The sequence below is a fragment of the Rhea americana genome, unplaced genomic scaffold (assembly GCF_003343005.1).
Source record: "Rhea americana isolate MKP2758 unplaced genomic scaffold, rheAme1 scaffold_85, whole genome shotgun sequence".
In the NCBI taxonomy this organism is placed as follows: domain Eukaryota; kingdom Metazoa; phylum Chordata; class Aves; order Rheiformes; family Rheidae; genus Rhea; species Rhea americana.
The window spans coordinates 1,967,534-1,988,644 of NW_028187034.1; the positions used below are offsets into that span (position 1 = coordinate 1,967,534).

A 21,111-nucleotide genomic window follows, 5' to 3' on the forward strand; every position below is an offset into this window, starting at 1 on the left:
TAAAAGCTAAGGTACATTCCCTGCACCCACCTCTTCACCCCCTCAGCYCTTCCTGAACTACACTGGGCTGGCCCCGGAAGGATGAGTTGTGCGTAGCTGCCCTAGCAGCATGGGCAGGAGGAGGAGAGTCACTGGAGGAGACCCTGGGGATGCCTGGAGTAGAAGCACGCTCAGGGGTCTGTGGTGAGGGTGCTGAAGTTGACTAACCAGTAAGAGGTACGGAGGGCAGTTAGACTGGGTGACTTAGGGCTAGCTGTGCCAGAGCAAGAGGTTACTGTGAAGGATGTGGGTGATGTAGTTGTTCTGGGAAGGGGCGAGGAGCAGAGGCTAGTAGTGTGTGGGCAACCTTGAGGAATGTGGGATGCTCATGGGTGAGGTGAGTTGRGGTGGAAGGAGAGAAGACCCCCAGTCAAGGTAGAATATCTTGGTTCAGAACACAGTGCTGGAAMGAATTATTAGTTTCAATGACTGTGTGAATTAAAGAAGATCAGCTGTGAAATGATACATAATCATTTAAAAGACGGTTGATACATAATCACAAGGGGGCAGTATTAAGGTTATGTATACAGCTTGAACTAAGTGTCCTTGCTTCTGAACGCTTAACCCTTACCAGGTCAAAATACTTGTTGATTTTTTTTTTTTGATGTTTCGTTTTTTTCTGTAAGTGAGGAGTGCAAAAAAGCAAAACGTTTCACTTTCAGATCATCAATTCTGCTGATGTCATTGATGTTGCATTTTTGGTCTGTGCTGTTAGTACAGTTTGATTGGCTGGAGAGTGGAGCTCCAGGTCCTATTCCTTCTGCCACTGGCTGTTGAGATCTTTTCCCCTGTAAGCTAAGGAAGGGCTTAGCAGCTTCCTTTCCTGCATAGCTCCCAAAGTGCACTGGGATGYGCATTATCGCAGCTGACTGGACTTTATTTAGAGCTAGGTTAACCACAGGTGCATCTGCTCTGATTTCATTTTGGATGTGCCCTTTGTCAGCTTATTTGAAGCACTGTCAGCACTGTGTGTGAGCATTCAGTCACTTCAGAACTTGCTTGGATAAAAATCCCTCTCTTGCACACCTTACCTTAGCATGCACATGGAAATGATTTACTCTAGGCCTTTTGGTTTTACTGGGTGGCTATTCCTCATTTTATGCTCTGGCTTTAGGTGAAGCAAGACTGGGACAGTCCATCTGCAGATTTATACCCTTTTGGGTGTTCTGCCATGACCTGGCAGTAAATAACAGGTATGTCCTTCCCTGCTGTAGTTATGAATTGGGGTGATGAATTGTTGGCCTTTGTAGAGCACTTTCCATCTAGTGATCTACAAGGTCTGTGTAAAAACTATATATTGGGCTTTTACAAAAAGGGTATCCCCAAAACTATGAGGAGATTATGAGAAAACAAGTARTACTATGCTGTTTGTTTTGATAACAGAGTCTTTAGTATAACCTCATCAGAAGTAGCTCTTCTAGTTCATAGAACTAATGAATGCTCATGATCTTGGTTCAAATGCCTTGTCTTCCTCCAATCCAGAGGTCATGCTGGAGCCTCTTTACAACCAAATTGAAAATGATAGTGACTTTAAATGTTGGATCTTTAAGGTTTAGTTCCAYTGAATGAAAATAACTTTTAATCTARGAAATAACCGAGAGTCGCTCTGTGCTGAAATCTTGTGTATCTTTGTTTTGAGTGTGTTTTCATGGGTCAGTTGACTTTTAAAAGCCAAACGTTTAAATTTAGTTAAATTCATCTCATGTAGAAAACAATGCTAAGCTAGTAGAATTAATGAGAGCCTGGCTAAATGTACCATGTCATGTGGTGTTTGGGGAAAGCATCATTTTTCTGATCTCCTTTCTGTCATCCAGAGCTTTCAGCACATATCCTCCCAATGAAAGCACTTCGGGCTGAGTACAAAGTGGCACAAAAAGAGAGGTAGGGATTGCTTGCTGGAGGAATAAGAGTATTTTACTTTCTCCCTTGTTGCGCAGTGACACTTTGTGATGCATGTCCCTTTTGGTATTGCTCTAGTCAGGTCAGTGCTAACAGTGGACGTTTGGCTCTTGAAGTCCATCCTTGAACTGAATTTCCTGCTGTCTTTTAGCTGAAACTGTAAGACTCTGGCTTCGGGACACAGAAGAATAGCGAGTACTTTTGTGGAGACTAAAGTTGTTAGCTAAGGTGTGCTGGCCATCTTCCAGTATGGGTGATTTAGCTGCTTTTCCTGATCTCTGGTGTATGCAGTATTCTTCTTGTCCTTAAATGCTTTTATTGTAGAAGGGTGGTGATGATGGTGTCAATGTTTCACGATCTCAGGGAGGCTGTGTTATGAGCARTGAAGAGGTTCCTGAGGATCATATGATCAGTTGTACCACAGGGGGTGACAGTGACAGACTTACCAGCATAAGTACATATAAAGCACTTGAACAGTCAGGTGAAAGATGTGTTACTGTTATGCACTTGAGTCCTTTCAGCTAATTTCAATTCCTTTTTGCTTCTCTTCTTCAACAAGTTTTGGCTTTTGGGTGTTTTTTCAGCAGTCCCAGGTGGAATCTTACACTAAAAGGCACCATGATAGTGATGACTGACATCACAGCAGCCCCCAGGCTGGGGTCCACTGCCACCACTCCAGCTGTGGCTCCCAACTTCTCCTGGATGCCAGAGGATGGCAGACCCACAGCTATGGAGCAGCCAATATTCCTCATGACCACCGCAGCTCAGGCCATCTCAGGTTTCTTTGTGTGGACAGCTTTGCTCATCACCTGCCATCAGGTAAAACTAACTCTATTTCCCCACATGGAATAATATGAATGATACCCTGACCTATTTCTGCCAAACACAGCAGCATGAGATGGGGGTTTGCAGACTCTGGAGTGGTACCAGGGCCTCTTCTCTGGGGTCTCGTATATCATCTCTGCTGATCAGAGTGGCAACATTTTATTGAAGGTCTTTTTCTACCTGGGTTCAGACTAGTTTCTTAGTCTGACTGGAGAGGAAAATCTTTAAAGCTAGCAGGTGTAAAACATTTGACTATTTCCTGAGTATTTGTAGAAAGGTGCTTTATCTTAAGCCATTTTTTCCCAGGTCTTGCTGTATCTTGCTATTTTGTTATTGTGTCAGCTGTTAGCTAAATGATCACGGTCATCTGTTGTTTGACTTACCTCCTTTGATCTTTTGTGCAGTGAATTCCACAGTCTGAGCTGTGCTGCGGAAAGGAGTAGCAGGAAGTGTTTTATTTTAACTTTTCTCCCCTCTCCTCTTTCTGGGGCAGGTGTCCTGGGAGTCAGAACAAGTCAAACCCTGCATCCTGTTCTGTGCCTCTCTCTCTCATGTGGTTGTCATGTGAACTCAAAAACAGAGTGGGGAAATGCAAGCCCTGTTATTTATCAACCTGTGTTTTGTACCTGTGGGTCAATAGATTCCAGAGTGGTGACTAGGACTGAGAAAACTACAACCTTTTGGTGGAGTACAGTGAAGTTCAAAAGTGGATTAGTCAGTGATGAATAAGAGTGACACCTGCAGTTATACCAGCTTGGGTAACAATTACAAGTGTCATTGATCCTCCAGTTTCGGAGCACAAATTGATTGCCTACTGTGGATAGGAAGAAATACTTCCTCCGCAGTATAGCATTGCACAGTTAGGCATTAATGACTTTCTCTGAAGAAACCAATGGGGGTCAGTGCAAGAGAGGAAGTGTTGATAGAAACATGCTGTAGTCCTGTTAGAAGGCAGCAGTTCCTGTCTGAAGTGCTCTCTTAGGCATGTGAATTGCAGGGCTTCTGTGACATCCTAAGAGCAAAGCTTGGAGTCATTTGAACTCTGGTGTCAGCTATCCCTGTGCTGTGTGAGGTGTGTCACTGAGATTGTCACAAGGAAAAARTATTGCTAAGATTTCTTAGTTAATTTTGAAGTGCTTTCCTCATGAAATGAGGCTTTTGTGAGCTCCTCTTGTGTTAAGGAGAGGGACAAATGTTTTGAGCCCTTTAGCTGATTTTGAGCAAACCTTGCCAAGAGGCCAGGAGGAATGAAGAACAGGGCCACCTCCTTCAGCAGGAAAAGGTGAGACCACCATTGTGTGCTTTGTTAGACCCCAGAGAATCCACACAACACTCCAAATGCAGGATGAAGCTTCAAACAATGCTTGCACACTTCAGACAGCAAAATCAGTCAGCCRTGAGATGCACATATAATAAACAAGATGTAATTAATTCCAGGCAAAAGCCTTGATTAAGGTGCTCTCATGAGGCTTTGCCCCTGAAGAACGTACCCTCTGCTGGCTCAGTGGCCATTAGGGCGTCCCTGCAGTTCTAACCGAAGCTGTCACGGCATCGTTGTCACGACCATTACAGGAGTGGTGCTCATCTTCAGGGTATGCTTGTGGTAAATAACTCTCCCAGGAGGCAAATATTCTGTTGAAACGCATCTTAGGTGTGGGATTTAATAATGGATAACAAACTCTGAATGGTGGGAGGGTTAGGGTAGATCATTGTGCTCCCCGCTGTCAGTGGCTGTGGGGGATTGGCATGTGTGCAGACAGTTGGACAAAACAGCCTTTGGCAGCATGGTTCRTTTGAGCACCGCCCCGTGCATGTGCTTGGTGCTCTCTAGATGGCTTATGCTTTGTGGCTGGGCTATCAAGGTGTGGAGCATGGCYGCTTTTGCTTTTGAGCAGAGAGAGGCTTTGGCTTCTCAGCTCTTGGAAATAGTGAGAACCTCTTCTGGGTTGTTTCAGGTGAAAGTCTAGAAAGTGTCTGAAATTGCCTGGGGAGTATTTACAGTGAACATGCACGTAAGTGTATGCTCCTTCACCATTAAGAGAAAAAGGGCCTGTGGTGTTGGGGATCTTAGATGCTTGAAAAAGCATAGCAGAAATTTGGGACTGATGATAGGAAAAAGAGTATGAACAAGAAAATCTGAGGAAAGTGGTGATAATGASAGAAAACTAACTACCTTTGAGAAACTGGGTTAGAAATGCCTCCACTTCCTCCTCTTCTACTTTTTCTCTCCCTGCAAACTAAGGAGTGCTATATGGATGCCATAAGGTAACAGTGGTTTTTGATGCTTATCACCTTGAGGCTTCTGGAGGCAATCAAGAAATAACTTAATGAGGATTTTTTTGTTGACTTTCCAGTCCCACTATGTCTCTCTGCTCACTTATATTGGTCTTCCTTTTTCCTTCCTCTCAGATCTACATGCATCTCCGCTGCTATAGCTGCCCAAATGAACAGCGCTATATTGTTCGAATCCTCTTCATTGTACCCATCTACGCCTTTGATTCATGGCTTAGTCTCCTATTCTTCACTAACGACCAGTACTATGTTTACTTTGGCACAATACGGGACTGCTATGAAGGTAAGGAGTGGTTAAACACAAGATGGGGGAGGTGGAAGCTCTCTACCATGAGTGAGTGAGAGACGTTTTGCCCCTGGTTGGGAACGTGGCGAAAGCCTCTTTGTCATCCACTGAAATTAAATGTTGCTGTGTGATTGATTGTGGCTTTCTCAGAGACTGAAAAATGACTCCTTCAGTTTTGATGACCTCTTGAGTATGACAGGATATGTTGAGCCTTCCCTCCTATGCTCTCTAGAAACAAAAAAGGATTTTCTTAGGTCCTTTGCTGCAGAGAGGTATAAAAGTATAAAACCAGAAAATGGGATTCTACATGGGTTTTGAAAGCAAGGTTATTGGTTATCTCCTGGCTCTTGGAACAGCACTTACTTTGTAGCCAGATGCTTGCCTCTGTCCCATGTTTTCCTAGTGCAGTTTATTAGTGAAGAATTCTTCTGATTCCATCCTGTAGCCGCTTGTATGATGCCACAGCATAGCACAACCACCATGTGTTAATGTTGGTGACATACAAAGTTCTTTGAAATCCTGCAGGATTGAGGGTGCTATGCTCAGGATGAGTTACTGATTGCTTCTTTTGGTTATGTGCCAGAGAGAATTAACACTTTACATGAGAGAAACATTTACTATTGAAACTTCACTTCTGATCTCATCCAGAAAAGAGCCTTCCAGCCACTCAGCAGGAGAGATTGCCCTCTGGCAGTATGTTGTGAGGACAGTTTCTAACACACATCCTCATTAAATTGTCTTGTTTGTGCAGTTGTTTTAGTGAGATCTGCATTGCAGAGAGATACCCCTGCGTATGTGAACAGGTTAATCTGCTCAAGGGACCAGCAGACCCTCTTCACATCCATGACAATACTATGAGATGTAGCAGCAGAAGGCAAGAACGCACGTGTGATTCAGAAGGCATCTTTGGGCCTGTGTGTTTCTTTTCTCCTCCCCGCCCCCCCCCCTTTTTTCTCCTCTTTCCATCCTCAGTGTGTGCATGTGTGTGTAGGTCTAGCAGGAAGCCTGCTGCTCTGCAAAACTCATCTCCTAGCAACAGCTATTACCCCTCTGCCTTGCTCAGGGAGTTTGCAAACATCAGCATGTCTGCTCTTGAGGCAGCCCATACTCTGAAGTTCACCAGCTTCCTCAGTATGCATGTTGTGCAAAAAGGTTACAGGTGGAGGTGAAAGTACTTCTGATTAGCAGATTCTCTCCCTTCCTTTTTCTGGGGATCGTTTTGAAATAGCTTGTTTGTTCTTTCCTTCCTTGCCAGCCAATCTATTATATCTTTTTGGGAAGGTTTGGGGTTGGGAAATGGCGGGAGCTCTATTAGAGAGTATGGGGGGAACACCCTTTTAATAAATCTGAAAGTTGTGTTGGGCCTGTTGTGGACTGCACTTCATGGTGTGTATTAGGGGGTATGTGTCTTGGTGCAGCTCTTTCACATGCCTTTGTTTCTGTACAAGCCTGGGTGCCAGTGACTGACACAAGTAGGGGTTTTTTGTTTTGTTTTGTTTTGTTTTTTGTTGCATTGATGTCATGAGCACATCTGATGAATGTGGATCTGGAATGGGAGGAGAACAGCTGCTATGCCAGTGTAGTTAGCTTTGATAATTTGCACTTACTTCTTCTGCAGATGTAGGGGCAGATGTGTCCTGTCCACCTTTTTGTTTGTTTGTTTTGATTGTTTTCTTCCTCTGATGTCATCTCTTCCCTAGTGCTTGTGGAATGGGCAACTGGTATTGTAATGACCACATCAGAGGGCAGGGGTCACTGGAGGATAGTAGGAAAAGCTCAGCTTTTCTGCCTCTGGGTACTGGGAGCTACCGACTAAGTTAAAAGGGCTTGCAGGAAAGCTGCAGGCAAAAGAGGTTACCACAGTTTACTTAATAACTTTTCCGTATTTGGTATTTCCTAATTAAGGCTTTCACAGAATCATATAGTTTGAACATACTTAAACCTGTTTAATAACAAGGATTATAGACAGTAATATCCCAATTACATGAATAGAAGCAGATATACTACAGTCTTTAATGTACTGTAGAATTCTTGCCAGCTGGGCACATCCAGAAGCCATTAATATGGTGTTGCAAGACTGTGAGTATTTTGGGGAGTATTGAGTACCTCTTTTTTAGGGCATAGTTTGGATGCTTGTAGAGCAAATTAAGGTTGGTGTCTTTCTTTGACTGTGGCACTACATTCATGTGGGAAAATTGACCTCAGATCTAATAACTAGCTCCTTGGTGAGATCAGTTTTTCAGTACTGTACATTAGGCTTTTTTTCTTATTTCAGAATTCCTTGAGATTTGTGTTTCCACCTCAAGTAGTCATGCCTTCGTATCATGGCAATGCTAGGGAGCAAAACTAGCATTTGGATAGTGACAATCCAGGGAATGTCCAGCTATTGACTGTCATGGAAAATAAAGTTGGAAGAGGCCTTGGTGGGGGGGTTACCTAGTCCATCATCTTGCTTCAAGGCTGTATATGGAAACTTAGGAGTACAGTCCTTGCCCTAAAAATCTCACAGCTATATCAGTGTCCAGCAAAAGTATAACAAGCCAAGAGTGTGGCAGACAAGGCACATATATGCTAACGCCATGCACAATTAAGTGGGTTTGGGCATCTTGAAAACGAAATGTGTCTATAGTTATGGTAAGATCCCTCCTCACAGTGTCTTTACCTCGCTACATATGTATCAGCAAGACTGAGCATTGAATAGAATTGAAATGGGAGAGAATATTAGTGGTCAGTCTGTGAAGGCTCTTTCTTACCTGTACCAAGTTGGTGTGGAAGGCAGAACAGAGGTAGCCCAAGGACAAAGCTATTCAGTATGCAGGAACTCTCATCTTTTTGAGGAAAAGAAACACAGGGCCATTTTTTTTTCCCCAAATCACCACCGCACACAAAAACAGAGCTTCTGTGTTTGGCAAACCCCTCTGTTTCTCCAAGTCTTAAATCTGCAGTCCCATCACTTCAGAAAGACTCTGTGCTCATCGCCTTGAAGGGGTACTGGAGGCACRAAGATATGGTTGACAGATCAAAGAGAACTTTTTCATCCAAGTTAGTACCAGTTTAATGTCCTGGAATAATGTACAGGAGCTCTATAAAGAATGGCATCTTACAGATGCCAAGAAAAACAGAGACAGACCACAGTCAAAAATGGTCCTGTGATGCTTTTGGCGTGAATAGTGGAATTAGCCTGGGACCTYGGCCAAACTCTACTTCAGATAGTCTTGTAAATGCTGAGGTAGAGAGATAAATGCAGTGAAAACAATCTGGAGTGCTTCGGAAGGCAAAAGGCTGCCTAAGCAGGCCTTACTGATGTTTGGTCTGTTGCCTGCACTCTGAATCCTTCCACCTGTTTTTGAAGTTGGTTGTCATTTTGCTCTGATTGATGTCTTTGCAGCCTTTGTAATATACAACTTTCTCAGCCTCTGCTATGAGTACCTGGGTGGGGAGAGCTCCATCATGTCTGAGATCAGAGGGAAACCGATTGAGTGAGTATTTATCCTTCTTACAGCATGACTGACTCTCATCCTTTTGTGCCCGTCTACCGTGTCTCTATCCCTGCAACTAAAAGCTGTGTCAGGTGGCAAATGTCTTCTGGAACTGGGCAAGATGGCTAGTGGTGATTCACCAATATCCTACTCTGAGACAGATAAGACGGATCACATCCTCTTAGGCAAACTGGACTGATTCACAGCTTTTCTGGACACCTGCCTTCTCCTTTGTTTCTTTTCCTCTTTCCTTCTCTTCCTCCTTGAAATCTTTTCTGTCTTCGGTGAATGTTGGTTGTGTGTGCTTCCTTCAGGATCGATGTTTCTCTCTATGCTGGTCAGTTTTAAAAGTTTGGAGTATGAAGTCCAGATGTTATTTTAAATGTGTCTGAAAGAGACTGTAATCATGGCTGGAGGAAGCAAAAATCCTGMGGCTTTGTTACGGAGAGATAGATGAGCTGGAGCAGGAGTCTTGCACTCCAGCCCAAAACTTGTCTCTGAACGTGGTCATCTTGCATTGGCTCTTTCAGGTCCAGCTGTGTATATGGGACTTGCTGCCTGTGGGGAAAGACCTATTCTATWGGATTCCTGAGGTTCTGCAAACAGGTATGTGCTTAAGGAGCTATCCTACAGAAATGAAGTGTGTGGGGGAGGTGGCAACGGTGTCTTTCCTGCTGAGCTCCTGAGAAGAGTACTGCTTTCAGCACRTTTATAGTATTACTTTGAGAGTAGCCCATGAACTGGTGAGAGAATTTCTTTTTGTGGTTTTAAAATTTTCTACTTGCTCCCAAAGCAGAAGGGCCTAGCAGTAGGCCCAATTTCTCTCGTAGGTCTGACATTCACTCTGGGAAGAGATTCTGGTTTCTTCTTCCCTTTCAGAAATACAGAGATTTCAACTTTTAAGAAATCGATGCCTGTATTTGTTGCAGACACCCCTATTGTGTAACAGCCTCCTGAATTCCTGGTGCTGCTATTGTGGTTAGGAGTTGARGAGCAGGTGGAGAATGAACATGACACAACATTTTATAGGAGGAACTGAGTATTGCTCACTGTGTGTGTGTGTGTGCGTGTGCGCGCATTGCGTTGAGTATGCCGAGGGGGAGGGAAAGAGAGATTTAAGCCCTAATGCAGCCCTTGTCTGTTCACCCCCAGAATTCAGGTAGTTGTGGCCTCCGGTTACCAGGAAATAGCAGGTGAGTTAYGAGGTTTTGCTCACTTGCTGAAATGAAAAGTGAAGCTTCTCTGGAGGCARCCTAAAGCAGGTCTGGCCCTTTGAGAGGGCTCAATTCGTTATATTTCCGGTGATTAGGTCTACATGTCTGCTCTGCCTTCTCTTCCATGTCATGCCTTATCTCCTGTCTTTTGGAATATGCAGGAATGTCAAGGGTACTGTGCAGCCTCATTGTAATGTTTGGTGTTAAACTGTATGGAATGATTGGCTGTTTTCAAAAGACCATACTTTTTCTTCTGTTTGTCTCATATTCTGGTCCTCATGGCTTTCCATTTTTATTCCCTGATATTTTATTTCTGAAGTGACTCCCAGTGCTGCTTCTCTTGTTTCATTTGGGCTTAATTCATATACCCCATATTTGATTCCATTAGCATCAGCTGTTCTTCAAGATCCCAATTTTAATATTGATCTTTTAAAAATGTCATAAGTAGACTTAACACCCCATCAAAGTGAAGAAGTGCTGGAGAAATAATTTGCCTTAGACCTTTTGTTTGAGATGTCCCAGAGCCTCTGGCAAGTATCTTTATACTGCTTGCACTTGGCTATGTTTGCAAAAGTTTTCACAATGATGAAGACTAGAAACACTTTTTCTGGGGGATTCTGCTGACTTCTGCAAATCCTCAGCTCATTCAGTAAATCTGATTCAGGTGGATATTTTGCTTTTGTTTTGCTGGGGCCCGACAGCAGTTCTAGTCAGGCCTGCCCTKTGCAAACTGCTAATTCTGCTGTGGAGACTGGGAGGGAGATGTTTTGTAAAGGGATATGTAACTACTACTGTCCTTCTTGGCTCAARCTTTCATATTGCCTTGATGAGAAATCTTTGACACCAAACTTGCTTTCTGRTACTTCTAGACTTCCAGGATTGGTGAGTGAGAACTTGCCTAGCAAATTCCCAAATAGTTTGATGCAAAAGAGTAACAGAATAGATCTCAGTGCTGATCTGTGCAGTGCCCACCATTGTGATGATCAGGAAGTGGAACCTGCTGAAAAGAGCACCTTGCAGTAGTGCAGCTGCCTTGTACCACCACTGCCCCAGTTTTGTGCTCTTTCCAGGCTCTTGCATCCTGAAGGAGTCTGTGTGTTACAACCATTCCTTCTTTCCATCCTCGCTCCCCTTCTCCCAACTCTGAGCTGTTCTCAGGCAGGTGCCTGCTGTGGGTCAGTCAGTCTACCTGTGTTGCCTGCAGTTTTCTGGCAGTCAGTAGCGTGGTGGCCACTTGTTTTCTTAAAGATGYCTCACTCTGAGGTTCTTCGCTGAGTTTCTGTCTGCTGACTGTCACAGATGGGTCACACACCATCCATGTGCTTCCCTTATGCCTTAGCATCTTCTTTTGGGGAAGAGACTGAAAATAAAATGTGGTGATTAGGCTTGCAGGGAAATGGTTAAACTATCCTCAGATTGGAAGGAGGGGAAGCTCAGAGGACAGAGTTGTTTACCAGTTAGGTTGACCTTTTCCAGTTCACATCTTTACAGTGACTCACTAACTGGCCTGTGCTGGGGTTTTTAATCTCCTTGAAGTCTTATGACCACTAACAAATTGCATCGTATCCAAAACAATTATTCCTCTTTGCCTTCTTTCCATACACGGCCCTCCCCACATGCATGCAGGTCAGCACCTGGCCAGGCTCTTCCAAGCTCCTTCAGAGAGACAAGGATGACATTTTTAGGCTTGCAACTCTTTGCTCTCTTGGGCATTGAAATTTGACTTCTCTTTTTTCCAGAAAGATGAAGCCTGGGATAACTTTGAGAGAGAAGGAATCCTGATAGGAGCAGTGATTTATAGATATAGCATCTACTGGCGGAATGGATAGAGCCGATTTTACGTTCCACAGAGCCTTTGGGGAGATTCTGTAAAGATTACGCTGGGACAACAGGATAGCTCTAACTTCTATCTGGCAGCACACATCACAGTGCTTATGAAATGCCTGAATATGCTGTCAGTTGTCAAAGTTCCTCCTGAGAGAACTGGGTTCCGCTCTTATCCAGGGGGCCTTCTTGCCCAGCTTTGTGGAAAGTGTGGGTTGGAGTTTACATCCCTTCCCTGGTATCACTTTTCACTGTGTACTTTACAAACTTACTGTGTCCGTACCATAGAACAGTGTGGGACTTTTTCATGCAGTTACCAGGCATAATGTGTTGCAGCACAGTCTGTGAAACAGCTCTGGAAGAAAGCAGCTGAGCGGCTCCCAGTAGCAACCTGTRTAGTAGAGGCTTTTCTTCCTGTCCTGGACTGGCAGATAGCACACATGCTTCCTCTGAATCTCCCTCTGCTGTTGGGAGCTGTAGCCCTCAAGGACAATCAACTAGCAAGTGGTGGGGCTARACTCCTTCGTGAGGCTGGATTATGTTGCCCTATTAAGCTGTCCCAGTGAACATCCTACAGTAATACTTGTTTGGGAGCTTGGCCTTTGTACCTCCTGACTTCTTATTCCCTCTCTCTCATTCCTGTAGGCTACCCTGCAGTTTTGTGTGGTGAAGCCCCTCATGGCAATCAGCACAGTCATCCTTCAGGCCTTTGGCAAGTACCAGGATGGTGACTTTGAGTAAGTTTGTTTGTCTAGCATGCAAGGCTCAGCTTCCTCTTCCCTGCCTAGCTGTGCTTAAAGTTTGTGTGCATGCTGAGCCATGGGAAAAGGTGGTGGGACACACAGGCTTGAATATGTATGTGAGAAAAGAGGGGAGAGATAAACCTGTTTACTTCAGGTCTTTTTTTCTACCTCAGTTTTGGGGAGGGAGTGGGACCAGGAGGCAAGAAGGAAGCAGAGTCTTGTTACTTCCTGGTGGCAGAGGTAGGGGGAAAGTTGGGATCACTCTGAGATTCCAGGTGTTCATCTATCCTCTTGCTTCAGTGTAACCAGTGGCTACCTCTACGTGACGATCATCTACAACATCTCTGTCAGCCTGGCGCTGTATGCCCTCTTCCTTTTCTACTTTGCCACGCGTGAGCTGCTCAGCCCCTATAGCCCGGTCCTCAAGTTCTTCATGGTGAAGTCTGTCATCTTCCTGTCCTTCTGGCAAGGTGAGGTGTTTTCTARTTCTCTGTGTAGGCACAAAGATCTCTCTGCAGGGACTCGTATATTAAGAGTTGGTGGAGCAGGTGCTAATTAATACCTAATCTGTCTTTCTGGATTTCTTTTTTAATTTGGTTGGTTTTATAGTCTTAGGTTGCTTTTTCTCTGGGAAAGCTCTGTTTTGCTAAATTTTATTTTTGTTTTTCTGCTCCTTGGTATCCCTCTGCATGCACGTACATGCACACATCTGCCTGGCAAAATCAGCTATTTGGCTGAAGAGTCTTTTGCATTCCTGAAGCAATCATAAAGCATAACCTGCCAAGATCTTATCTGCATGCTGCTACTTTATTGATTCAAGTGGCACATCTGAAATTTTTTAGGAATTTTTTAGTGCTCTATAAACCAAATTCTAATCACGTATCTATGATTCCTGTGAAGTGTCACACCAGCTGAAAGCACCCTGTGCTGCCACAGAACCACTGCTGAGCCAAAGCGTGTTCTGAATATGAACACATCAAGATGCATACGRAGGCATATTCAGAAAGCCTAAATTCTGTGTAAGCTTAGTGTTTCTTATTAGTAGGCRCTAAGCATTTCCCTGTTCACTTCCTTACTTAGACTTACTGAATTGCACTTCAAAGATTAATTGAGTTGGTATTTAGATGGAATTCAGACTGTTGGAGTATGGCTTGTCCTCTTTACATACAGGCAAACTAATAAACTGTCTAGTTTATCATCTTGAACCATCTGGTCACATGCTGTCTGCCTTCTCTGGAATTCTTCAGCCACCTGGTTATGTACAGGGAGAAGAATCTTGCAAGTGTGTGTGTCATAAACTTTGTACTTAAAGTGAAAAGCTCTGCTACCTCGGTTTTTGCTCTAGCTCTCATGGAGGTGCTGACATCACTCACAGAAATACCTGACTGCTTTTTAAACTTTTGGACATGATTGCTTCCTGTAGCAGCTGGTTCCACAGATCATAGAAAGGAGTCATGCTTGAACATATATGTTTGATTTATTCCTCCTTTCTCTGTAGTACAGGTTAGTGTGAATGGGAGTTACCCAGCCAGCCCTGTTTGTAGTTTCTGTGTTAAATGGTTTTGCAACCAGGGATATGCAGAGGCAGCTGTTGCCATTCCTAGCAGTTGGTATGCAAACATGTTTCCTGCACATTTACATAAACCTGTTGCTCTGTTCAGGGATGCTCTTGGCCATCCTGGAAAAGTGTGGTGCCATCCCCAAAATCCACTCTGCCAACGTGTCTGTGGGTGAAGGCACCGTAGCTGCTGGGTATCAAGACTTCATCATTTGTGTGGAGATGTTCTTTGCAGCCATTGCCCTGCGCCATGCCTTCACATACAAGGTGTATGCGGACAAGAGACTTGATGCACAAGGTACGGAATATGCCAACACAAGAAGATGGTATGTCTGTTTAGTAGTGAGACTGGGTGGAGGTTGGTCCCTCTAGCAGCCAACAAACTGATATGACTCTCACCCTGGGTGCCGGGAAAAACACCATGTTCCCTCCTCCGTGGTGTCTGTTCAGACATCAAGGTTGTGCAAAGCTCTGCAAACCTTGCCTGAATTGCAMTGTTCCCTTTTCAGTTCCTTAGTGTGCCACCCACGATAGCTTGTTGCAGACCTCAGGGCTGCAAGACGTTGCTTCCTTTTGGTAGAGTGGGCTTGTCCTTCCTGTCTCCCCCAAGGGGAACTCCATCGCTCCAGATTGTGCAAGAGACTGAAGGAAGGATGGACAGGGCCTGAAGCAGGTTCTGTTTTGACTCCAGGTCAGGAAAATGAGGCTGTGCTTTGGCAGTGTGTTTGGCTTGGAGGAGAAGGATCTTCCTGTAATGACTGTGAGGGTGGAAATTTTATTCTGGGGAAGAGGGAGGTGGAAGTTACTTCTGGGAAAAGGGAGTTCTTATGCCCAGTCTGTGCCAATTCGTGTGGTGGTCTCCAGATAAAGGGGTTTCTTTCCTGTTGGTATTGGGGAGCTATGCWGCAAGAAGACTGCAGCCCTTGAGCAGTGTTCTCGTAGATTGTCCCTCCATCCCAGTGAGCCCCAGAGTTTCTGAAAGGACAGTGGCTGCAGCTAGAGGAGGTGACATCTATATGTGGTGAAAGTGTGAACTGCTGGCCAGCACAACTGGGGAACTTTTGGTGGTGGGACTTGTTCAGTTCTTATCTTCTCTGTCTGTCTATTTCTGTCTCTCTGTCTCTCTCCCCTCCTCCTTTTTTTCTCTCCATTGCTTTGGCCACTGGTCCCTGTTGCAGCTGTTCCATCATATGGACCATACGGTAGGTGCAGCATGCTCTGTGTTTGTCTTAGTTGGTTTTAACTGGGATATCGTTCTGTCCTGGTTCCCAGCCTGCAAACTACCTGCTCTGTCCCTTGTTACCCCTTCCTGTAGGTCTGTAACTTGACTGCCTCACACAACTGCTTTAGGGTATCTGGAGTATAGGTTGTAAAACAGGTGCTTAGGCAGTGCCATAACCTAGTATTAGAGTGTTTATGCRTTGAGACTGTATGAAAATCCTCTCCAAAGAATTTCACAAGGTCTCAAAGTAGCTGGTTTGCCCTCTCACCTGGCCTTTCCTCTGCCTCCCCCCTCCCTGCACATGTTTTCATAATTGCCACAAATAAGCAGCATGCCTTCATGGTTTGGGGAGCTCATCCTCAGGACTGAGAGCAGAGCCAGAAGATCATGCTGGAAATAGGACCCTAAAAGCCATGAGGAATAGCTCCCCAAAAGACACACAACTTTCCTCTGCATGCAACACTTGTGTGTGGCACTGTCTTCAACTGCCACTGCCTTCTCTTTATCACTGTGTTGCCCTCCAACCATTGAGAGGTTCTACCTCTAATACTGCCTGTTCCCTTCCTTTCCCTCCTTTWTGCTGCTTTCTCCTTTTATGATTTCTTCTTACGAATGCTTTGATACTGTCTGTCAGTATTATTTCCAGTGAATGGAAATGGCAAATACCATTTCTTCTGTATTTTCTCAATTTCTTTAGTTTTTGTCCTCTGAATCCCTTTAGAGAAGCACCTCCCCACATGTCTGTCTTCATTACACCCCCCACCCCCCAAGCCAGACCAGGTAGTGTATAGTGGAGTGGGTATGTCTCATTCATATGAYGTGTCCCATTTGCTGTTGAAGTGGACTCACTTGGCTAGTGTGGCTGGACCTTAGGAGCATTCCTTGTAAAACTTTGCACTGTTATTGTGATAGTGTTTCCTCAGCAACTGCTTAAGGAGGTCTGTGCAATAACTTCTGCAGGACCTAGGAGTGCATGTTCCCTGTTCTCCTTACCTCTACATTAATAAGTGTGGGGCATGGCAGTGGTATCCTTCACTTGTCCCTCCCTGTCTTACCCTGGCAGGTCGCTGTGCTCCCATGAAGAGCATCTCCAGCAGCCTCAAAGAGACTATGAACCCTCATGACATTGTGCAAGATGCGATCCACAACTTCTCCCCAGCCTACCAGCAGTACACCCAGCAGTCAACACTGGAGCATGGCCCACCCTGGCGCAACGGTGGTCATGTCATCTCACGCTCGCACAGCTGCTCGGGTGCTCGCGATAAYGAGAAGACCCTCCTGCTGAGCTCTGATGATGAGTTCTAGGAGAGGAAACAGCCAGCGCAGGCTGGAATTTTYGCTCTTTTGTTGTTGTTGGGGTTTTCTTCCTTTCTTTTAATTTATTGAAACAGAAACACGCAAGTCATATCACTTCCTAGAGAGTGCAGATTGCAGAAGTGGACGCTTCCCATTAGCTTCTGTGGGTATGGACACAATGAGTAGTGTGAAGGTGGGGAAATGGCCAGAAGTCCTCTCTCTCAGCCCATTTCTTAGAGTAGTTGCCTGAGATTGATTGAAGCAAAGGGCTGTGGTCTCCCATGCCTGCCCAACTTGGTGTGGAGTGTGACTTACCAGAGCCCAGAGTTGTGGTGAAAAATGTTTTCTTTCCAACTGGACAACATGACTGCTTTGTATTTCTCTTTTTGAATGGTTATGTAGGCACAGCTTGCTCCCCCAGCTGCCTGGTACTAACTTCACTGTGATCCTTGGGAAATGGGATTAGGATGCAGCGATAAGAATCCTTGAGGACCAGACCAGAGATTGGTCTCTCTGTAGCCAATGCCTAGAATACTTAATGAGAAACATCTGCCACCCCTTAAGCACCTGACTGTGCAGTCCTGTACTTGAGTGAGTGAGGGGACAAAGGACAGGAATTTCCTCATGTTCTTCTCACCTACATTCCCTGCCTGAAGCTGATGCTCACTGAAGCTCAGTGGGGGTGGAACTGCTATCTTAGGGTGTGGGKTTTTTTAATTACCAGGTGTCTAAGCTTCCCATCTTCCCTGTGTTCCTACAGCAAGATACCTCCCTGCAGTGTTTCTCCTGCTAAGAAAGCTGAGRATTGGCCATGATAGGTGGTAGAAGTACAATATTGAAGTTTGTACARCCCTGATCTTTTGGTCCTTCTTGGGGTAAGGAAAACATGAAAAAATAAAATCTTCTCTCTCATTGTTTCCTGCCCCCCACTAATACAGCTGCCCCTCTTTAAAGTTGTGGATTTCACTGCTACTGCTAGAGTATATGCCCATCTTTTTGCAGGTAGCCTTCCTCAGGCTCATCATCGCTGAATTCCGATGTGAGCTGCACAAGTGTTGCCCTTAGGCTGGAATATTCAGAAAGGGATGTTGCACACTCCATCTTGCTTTTTATCTCTGTTGTTGTCCAGGACAAACTGGAGCAGATTTGAAACCTGACACAACTTGGCTGGTTAAAATTGTCCTTTATAATTTCACAGGCAGCACTTGCTGCTGCTGTACACTTTACTGACCTAGCAGCAACTCCAATGCTATTAAGGTTGGAGCCAGAATCCACTGAAGTGAGAAAAGAAGCTTCCCCTTGCTTTTGTTGGGCTTTGAATGGGCCCCTAGATGTTTAGCAGAGCCACATTAAAACCAGTCCCTCTGTAGATCTAYCCAAGCACCAAGAAATACTTCTTGCTTGTTTAAAATTGGCTAAAATGAGGCAAGGGGGCACACAGTCAAGTATCATAGATGAGATTGCCCCTGTGGGCAGGAAGTAAAGAGGAGAGGCTACATCAGGATCCTTTCTCCTTGGCTGTAGTTTCACTGTTCCTCTCCTGCTTGATGCCCACTGTGCCATCAGCAGACTTGTGCATTTCCAGATTGTGTCTAGTCCCTCTGCCAGAACTGGATTCTGATTTATTTTATGGAACTTACCTTTCCTCTTGTGTCCCAGTATATATACATGCTCATTCATTTTCTCACAAGCTATGGGGAGCAAAGAGCCCCTTCTTTCTTCAGCACCCCTCTCAGGAATGTCTAGTCAGGAGTAGGTGGGAAGCGGGCTCAAAGATGGGCAGGTTTGTTCTCTGCTGTGAGGCTAAGGTGGGGGAAGGTGAAGGGGACCCTGGGCAACATATCCATCCATACTTGCATGTCTGAGGTGGGCAGTGAAGGGGATGGGAGCAGTGGTGCCAACTCCTGAGGGAGYTGGGGAGAGGATCAGTGAATCCAAAAGCTTCTGTGCTCCTGGATTTCCTTGTTTGTACATATCCTGCAATGCCAACAGTTAGTTGCTGTTTTTCCTAAATCTGTCACTACTTAAATGGACATGCTGATGCTATCTRCCAGACTTTTTTCTGGGCATGGTGTAAAACACTTTCCTTATCCCATAACCTTCCTGGAAAGCAGGACTGGAGACTGAATGGGCTTTCCTTCCATCTTCCATACCTTTGGTTAATAGTTCTTTAGTGCTTAGTATTTATTTTAAACTTCCCTGCTCTCTTAGGCAARTGGGGGACAGGGCACAACCCATTCCCCCTTCTTACTGCATTTGCAGGACTTTATGATATCCCAGTGTCACTTGGTGACTGTCCCTGATGTTTGTTGCATTGGGTAGCTGAGACCTGAAATCTCTGGGATTGTCCCATTGAGCTTGAAGATGATCCAGGTTTGGGGAAGCATTTTTAAAGTTACTTTAAAATGTATGCTGCATATATTGTGCATAGGATCTGGGTATTCTTGAAGCTTCATGTATGTAGTGATTTAAAGTATAACCCCTTTGCACTAGCTACCTTCAGAAAAGCCTAGTGAAGATTAGCACCCGAACAATAGCCAGCTGCCACACATTGTAATTTTATATATATTTTTTTAATGCTACACAATATAATCTCTGAGCTTACTGCTGTCCCTCAAGACAGGCAAGGGCTAGAACAAGGATTGGCTCTGTAGCCACTCTGTCTTGGAGGAACAAATATGTAGTAAGACCGGAGCTTGAAACCAAGGCCAAGATACCCTACGGTCTTGTAGATCTGTTAGTGGTAGCCAAGGGCCCTAATAAATATGCCAGTTTCAAGAGTATGCCCTTGGAGCTGTTCCCCCTCACCTGCTACCCCTCTTCTTTCCTCTTTGTTTACCATGTAACATACCCATGGGATTTGTTTATTATTTTTCCATATAGAGTAGTTCTTTGTATATAAATGACTGAAAAAAAAATGTATGATAAATAAGACAGAGTCACCTAGTTTTGTACCTATTGTGTTTAACTGACGTGAGCTCAGCGACAAGCCGCTCTCTCTATTTTGGTCTTTGTGACGTTATACTCTGCAGAAATGAGCAAATATGATGACAAATAAAAATATAGAGATAATTTAGATTGTACTTAAACTGCCTCTGTGTGATGGTGTCTGGATGACTTTTCTGAACTGATTTTGCATTCTCCTCTTGCCATTGCATAGGCAAGACTTAGTATATCTTGCCCCATTAGTCTTATTCTCAGGAGAAAATGTCATGCTGCCTGTATCAGCAGGTGTGGATGCTGACRGAGAAGCAGTGCTAGAGCAGCATGATGGCAAGGCCTGGAGCTGAGGTGTTACTGATGGCCGAAGGTGGGAGCAAGACCTATTTTTCAAAAATCTGGAATCAAAATGAGGCCAGAGCTCTTGGGTGGTGCTCAGTGTTGGGGATAGAGCAGGCTTTTTTGAAGAAGGCTCTAACAAATGGCAACTCTGAGCTTTCCTTCCTCGAGTGTGTGGCTGTGCTGCCCACGGCCTGAACTGGGGCAGTTTGCAGCAGTGAGTGGCAAATTGGAGGGTGAACGTAAAGCCTAGAGCTGGTGCGTGTGTGCTGCGAGCTGCCCAGAGGCTGGAAACTCGCCCACTTGCGGGTCAAGGGAGTATGCTCATCGCTTCCACCTTGGCCCTGGAGAGCAGCACTTGACACGGAGGGACAGCTTTTCCTGGAGGATGGCGGTGGGGAGGAATGCTGAACACGCCGGGCAGCTGCCAGTGCCGGCGATGCTTCCTGCTCCTGCTGTGGCAAGATTTGAGCTCCCCCTTTTCTTCCTCAGAAGAGGCAGCCTTTTCTCCCCAGGGCTGATAAGGCAGTGAGGTTGCTCGGCAGGGAACCTTTGTATAGACCATGGTGACTGTATAGCTGCTGTGATTTGGGGGTGCTACAGAAAAGGACACATAGTGGTCTAAGCACCTGCTCGCGTCAGGTCTGGCTTCTTTCTGAGTGCAGCCTTGCAGGCGTTTTTCAGTGAAAAGTTTTATCTGTTCTGGGAAAAGCTGAGTCAGCACAGCTGAAGTGCTCCTAAAAGAATGTGCTATGGAGGGGTGGAAGGAAGGYATGTAGTGACCTCAACTCTGGCAGCTTCTGGTGAGGCACGCACAAAASGGAAACCCAGCAGCTCTGAATTAGCCGATGCCTTGGCGTGGGACTGCTCAACCAACAGTGAAAGGTAGTGGTTGAGGCTCCTGCTCCTACCTGGTTCTAAACCAGGAACCTGGCATTTGCCTGCTCCTGGGAGTCGGTGCCCAGAGGAGCGGCGTCCTTCCCTCAGAGCACTCGTGAGGAGGGTAAAGGAGAGTGAGGCCCAACGGAGTGGGGACCTGATGCTGTGTTGCCTCTTCCAGTTACTCTCCAGTGGAGTCCACCACTCTTTCCCCACTTGGTTTGGCCCAGTGGGGAAGGGAAAGACTTTTCTGAACTTGCCRTAAAAAGAAAACAT

At 45.2% G+C, this 21,111-nt stretch overlaps 1 protein-coding gene across 3 annotated transcripts; it reads left to right on the plus strand.

Annotated features, from left to right (window-relative positions):
• The first annotated feature begins 1,935 nt into the window (after positions 1 to 1,935).
• On the plus strand, positions 1,936 to 19,760 carry TMEM184B (transmembrane protein 184B). 3 transcript variants are annotated; one of them, XR_014898060.1, is made up of 10 exons: positions 2,523 to 2,757; positions 5,173 to 5,338; positions 8,730 to 8,820; positions 9,351 to 9,426; positions 12,504 to 12,595; positions 12,902 to 13,071; positions 14,263 to 14,457; positions 15,338 to 15,361; positions 16,079 to 16,161; positions 16,445 to 16,523. XR_014898060.1 is itself a non-coding variant. In XM_085323534.1 (9 exons), exons 1-9 carry the CDS (start codon positions 2,557 to 2,559, stop codon positions 16,684 to 16,686), a joined length of 1,257 nt encoding a protein of 418 aa, XP_085179660.1. In that variant the 5' UTR covers positions 1,936 to 2,556; the 3' UTR covers positions 16,687 to 19,760. The 3 variants fall into 3 exon arrangements, 2 of the variants coding, with proteins under 2 accessions (XP_085179660.1, XP_085179659.1); XM_085323534.1 differs by lacking the exon at positions 16,079 to 16,161 and having other exon boundaries at positions 1,936 to 2,757; positions 16,445 to 19,760; XM_085323533.1 differs by lacking the exons at positions 15,338 to 15,361; positions 16,079 to 16,161 and having other exon boundaries at positions 16,445 to 19,760.
• The last annotated feature ends 1,351 nt before the right edge of the window (positions 19,761 to 21,111 follow it).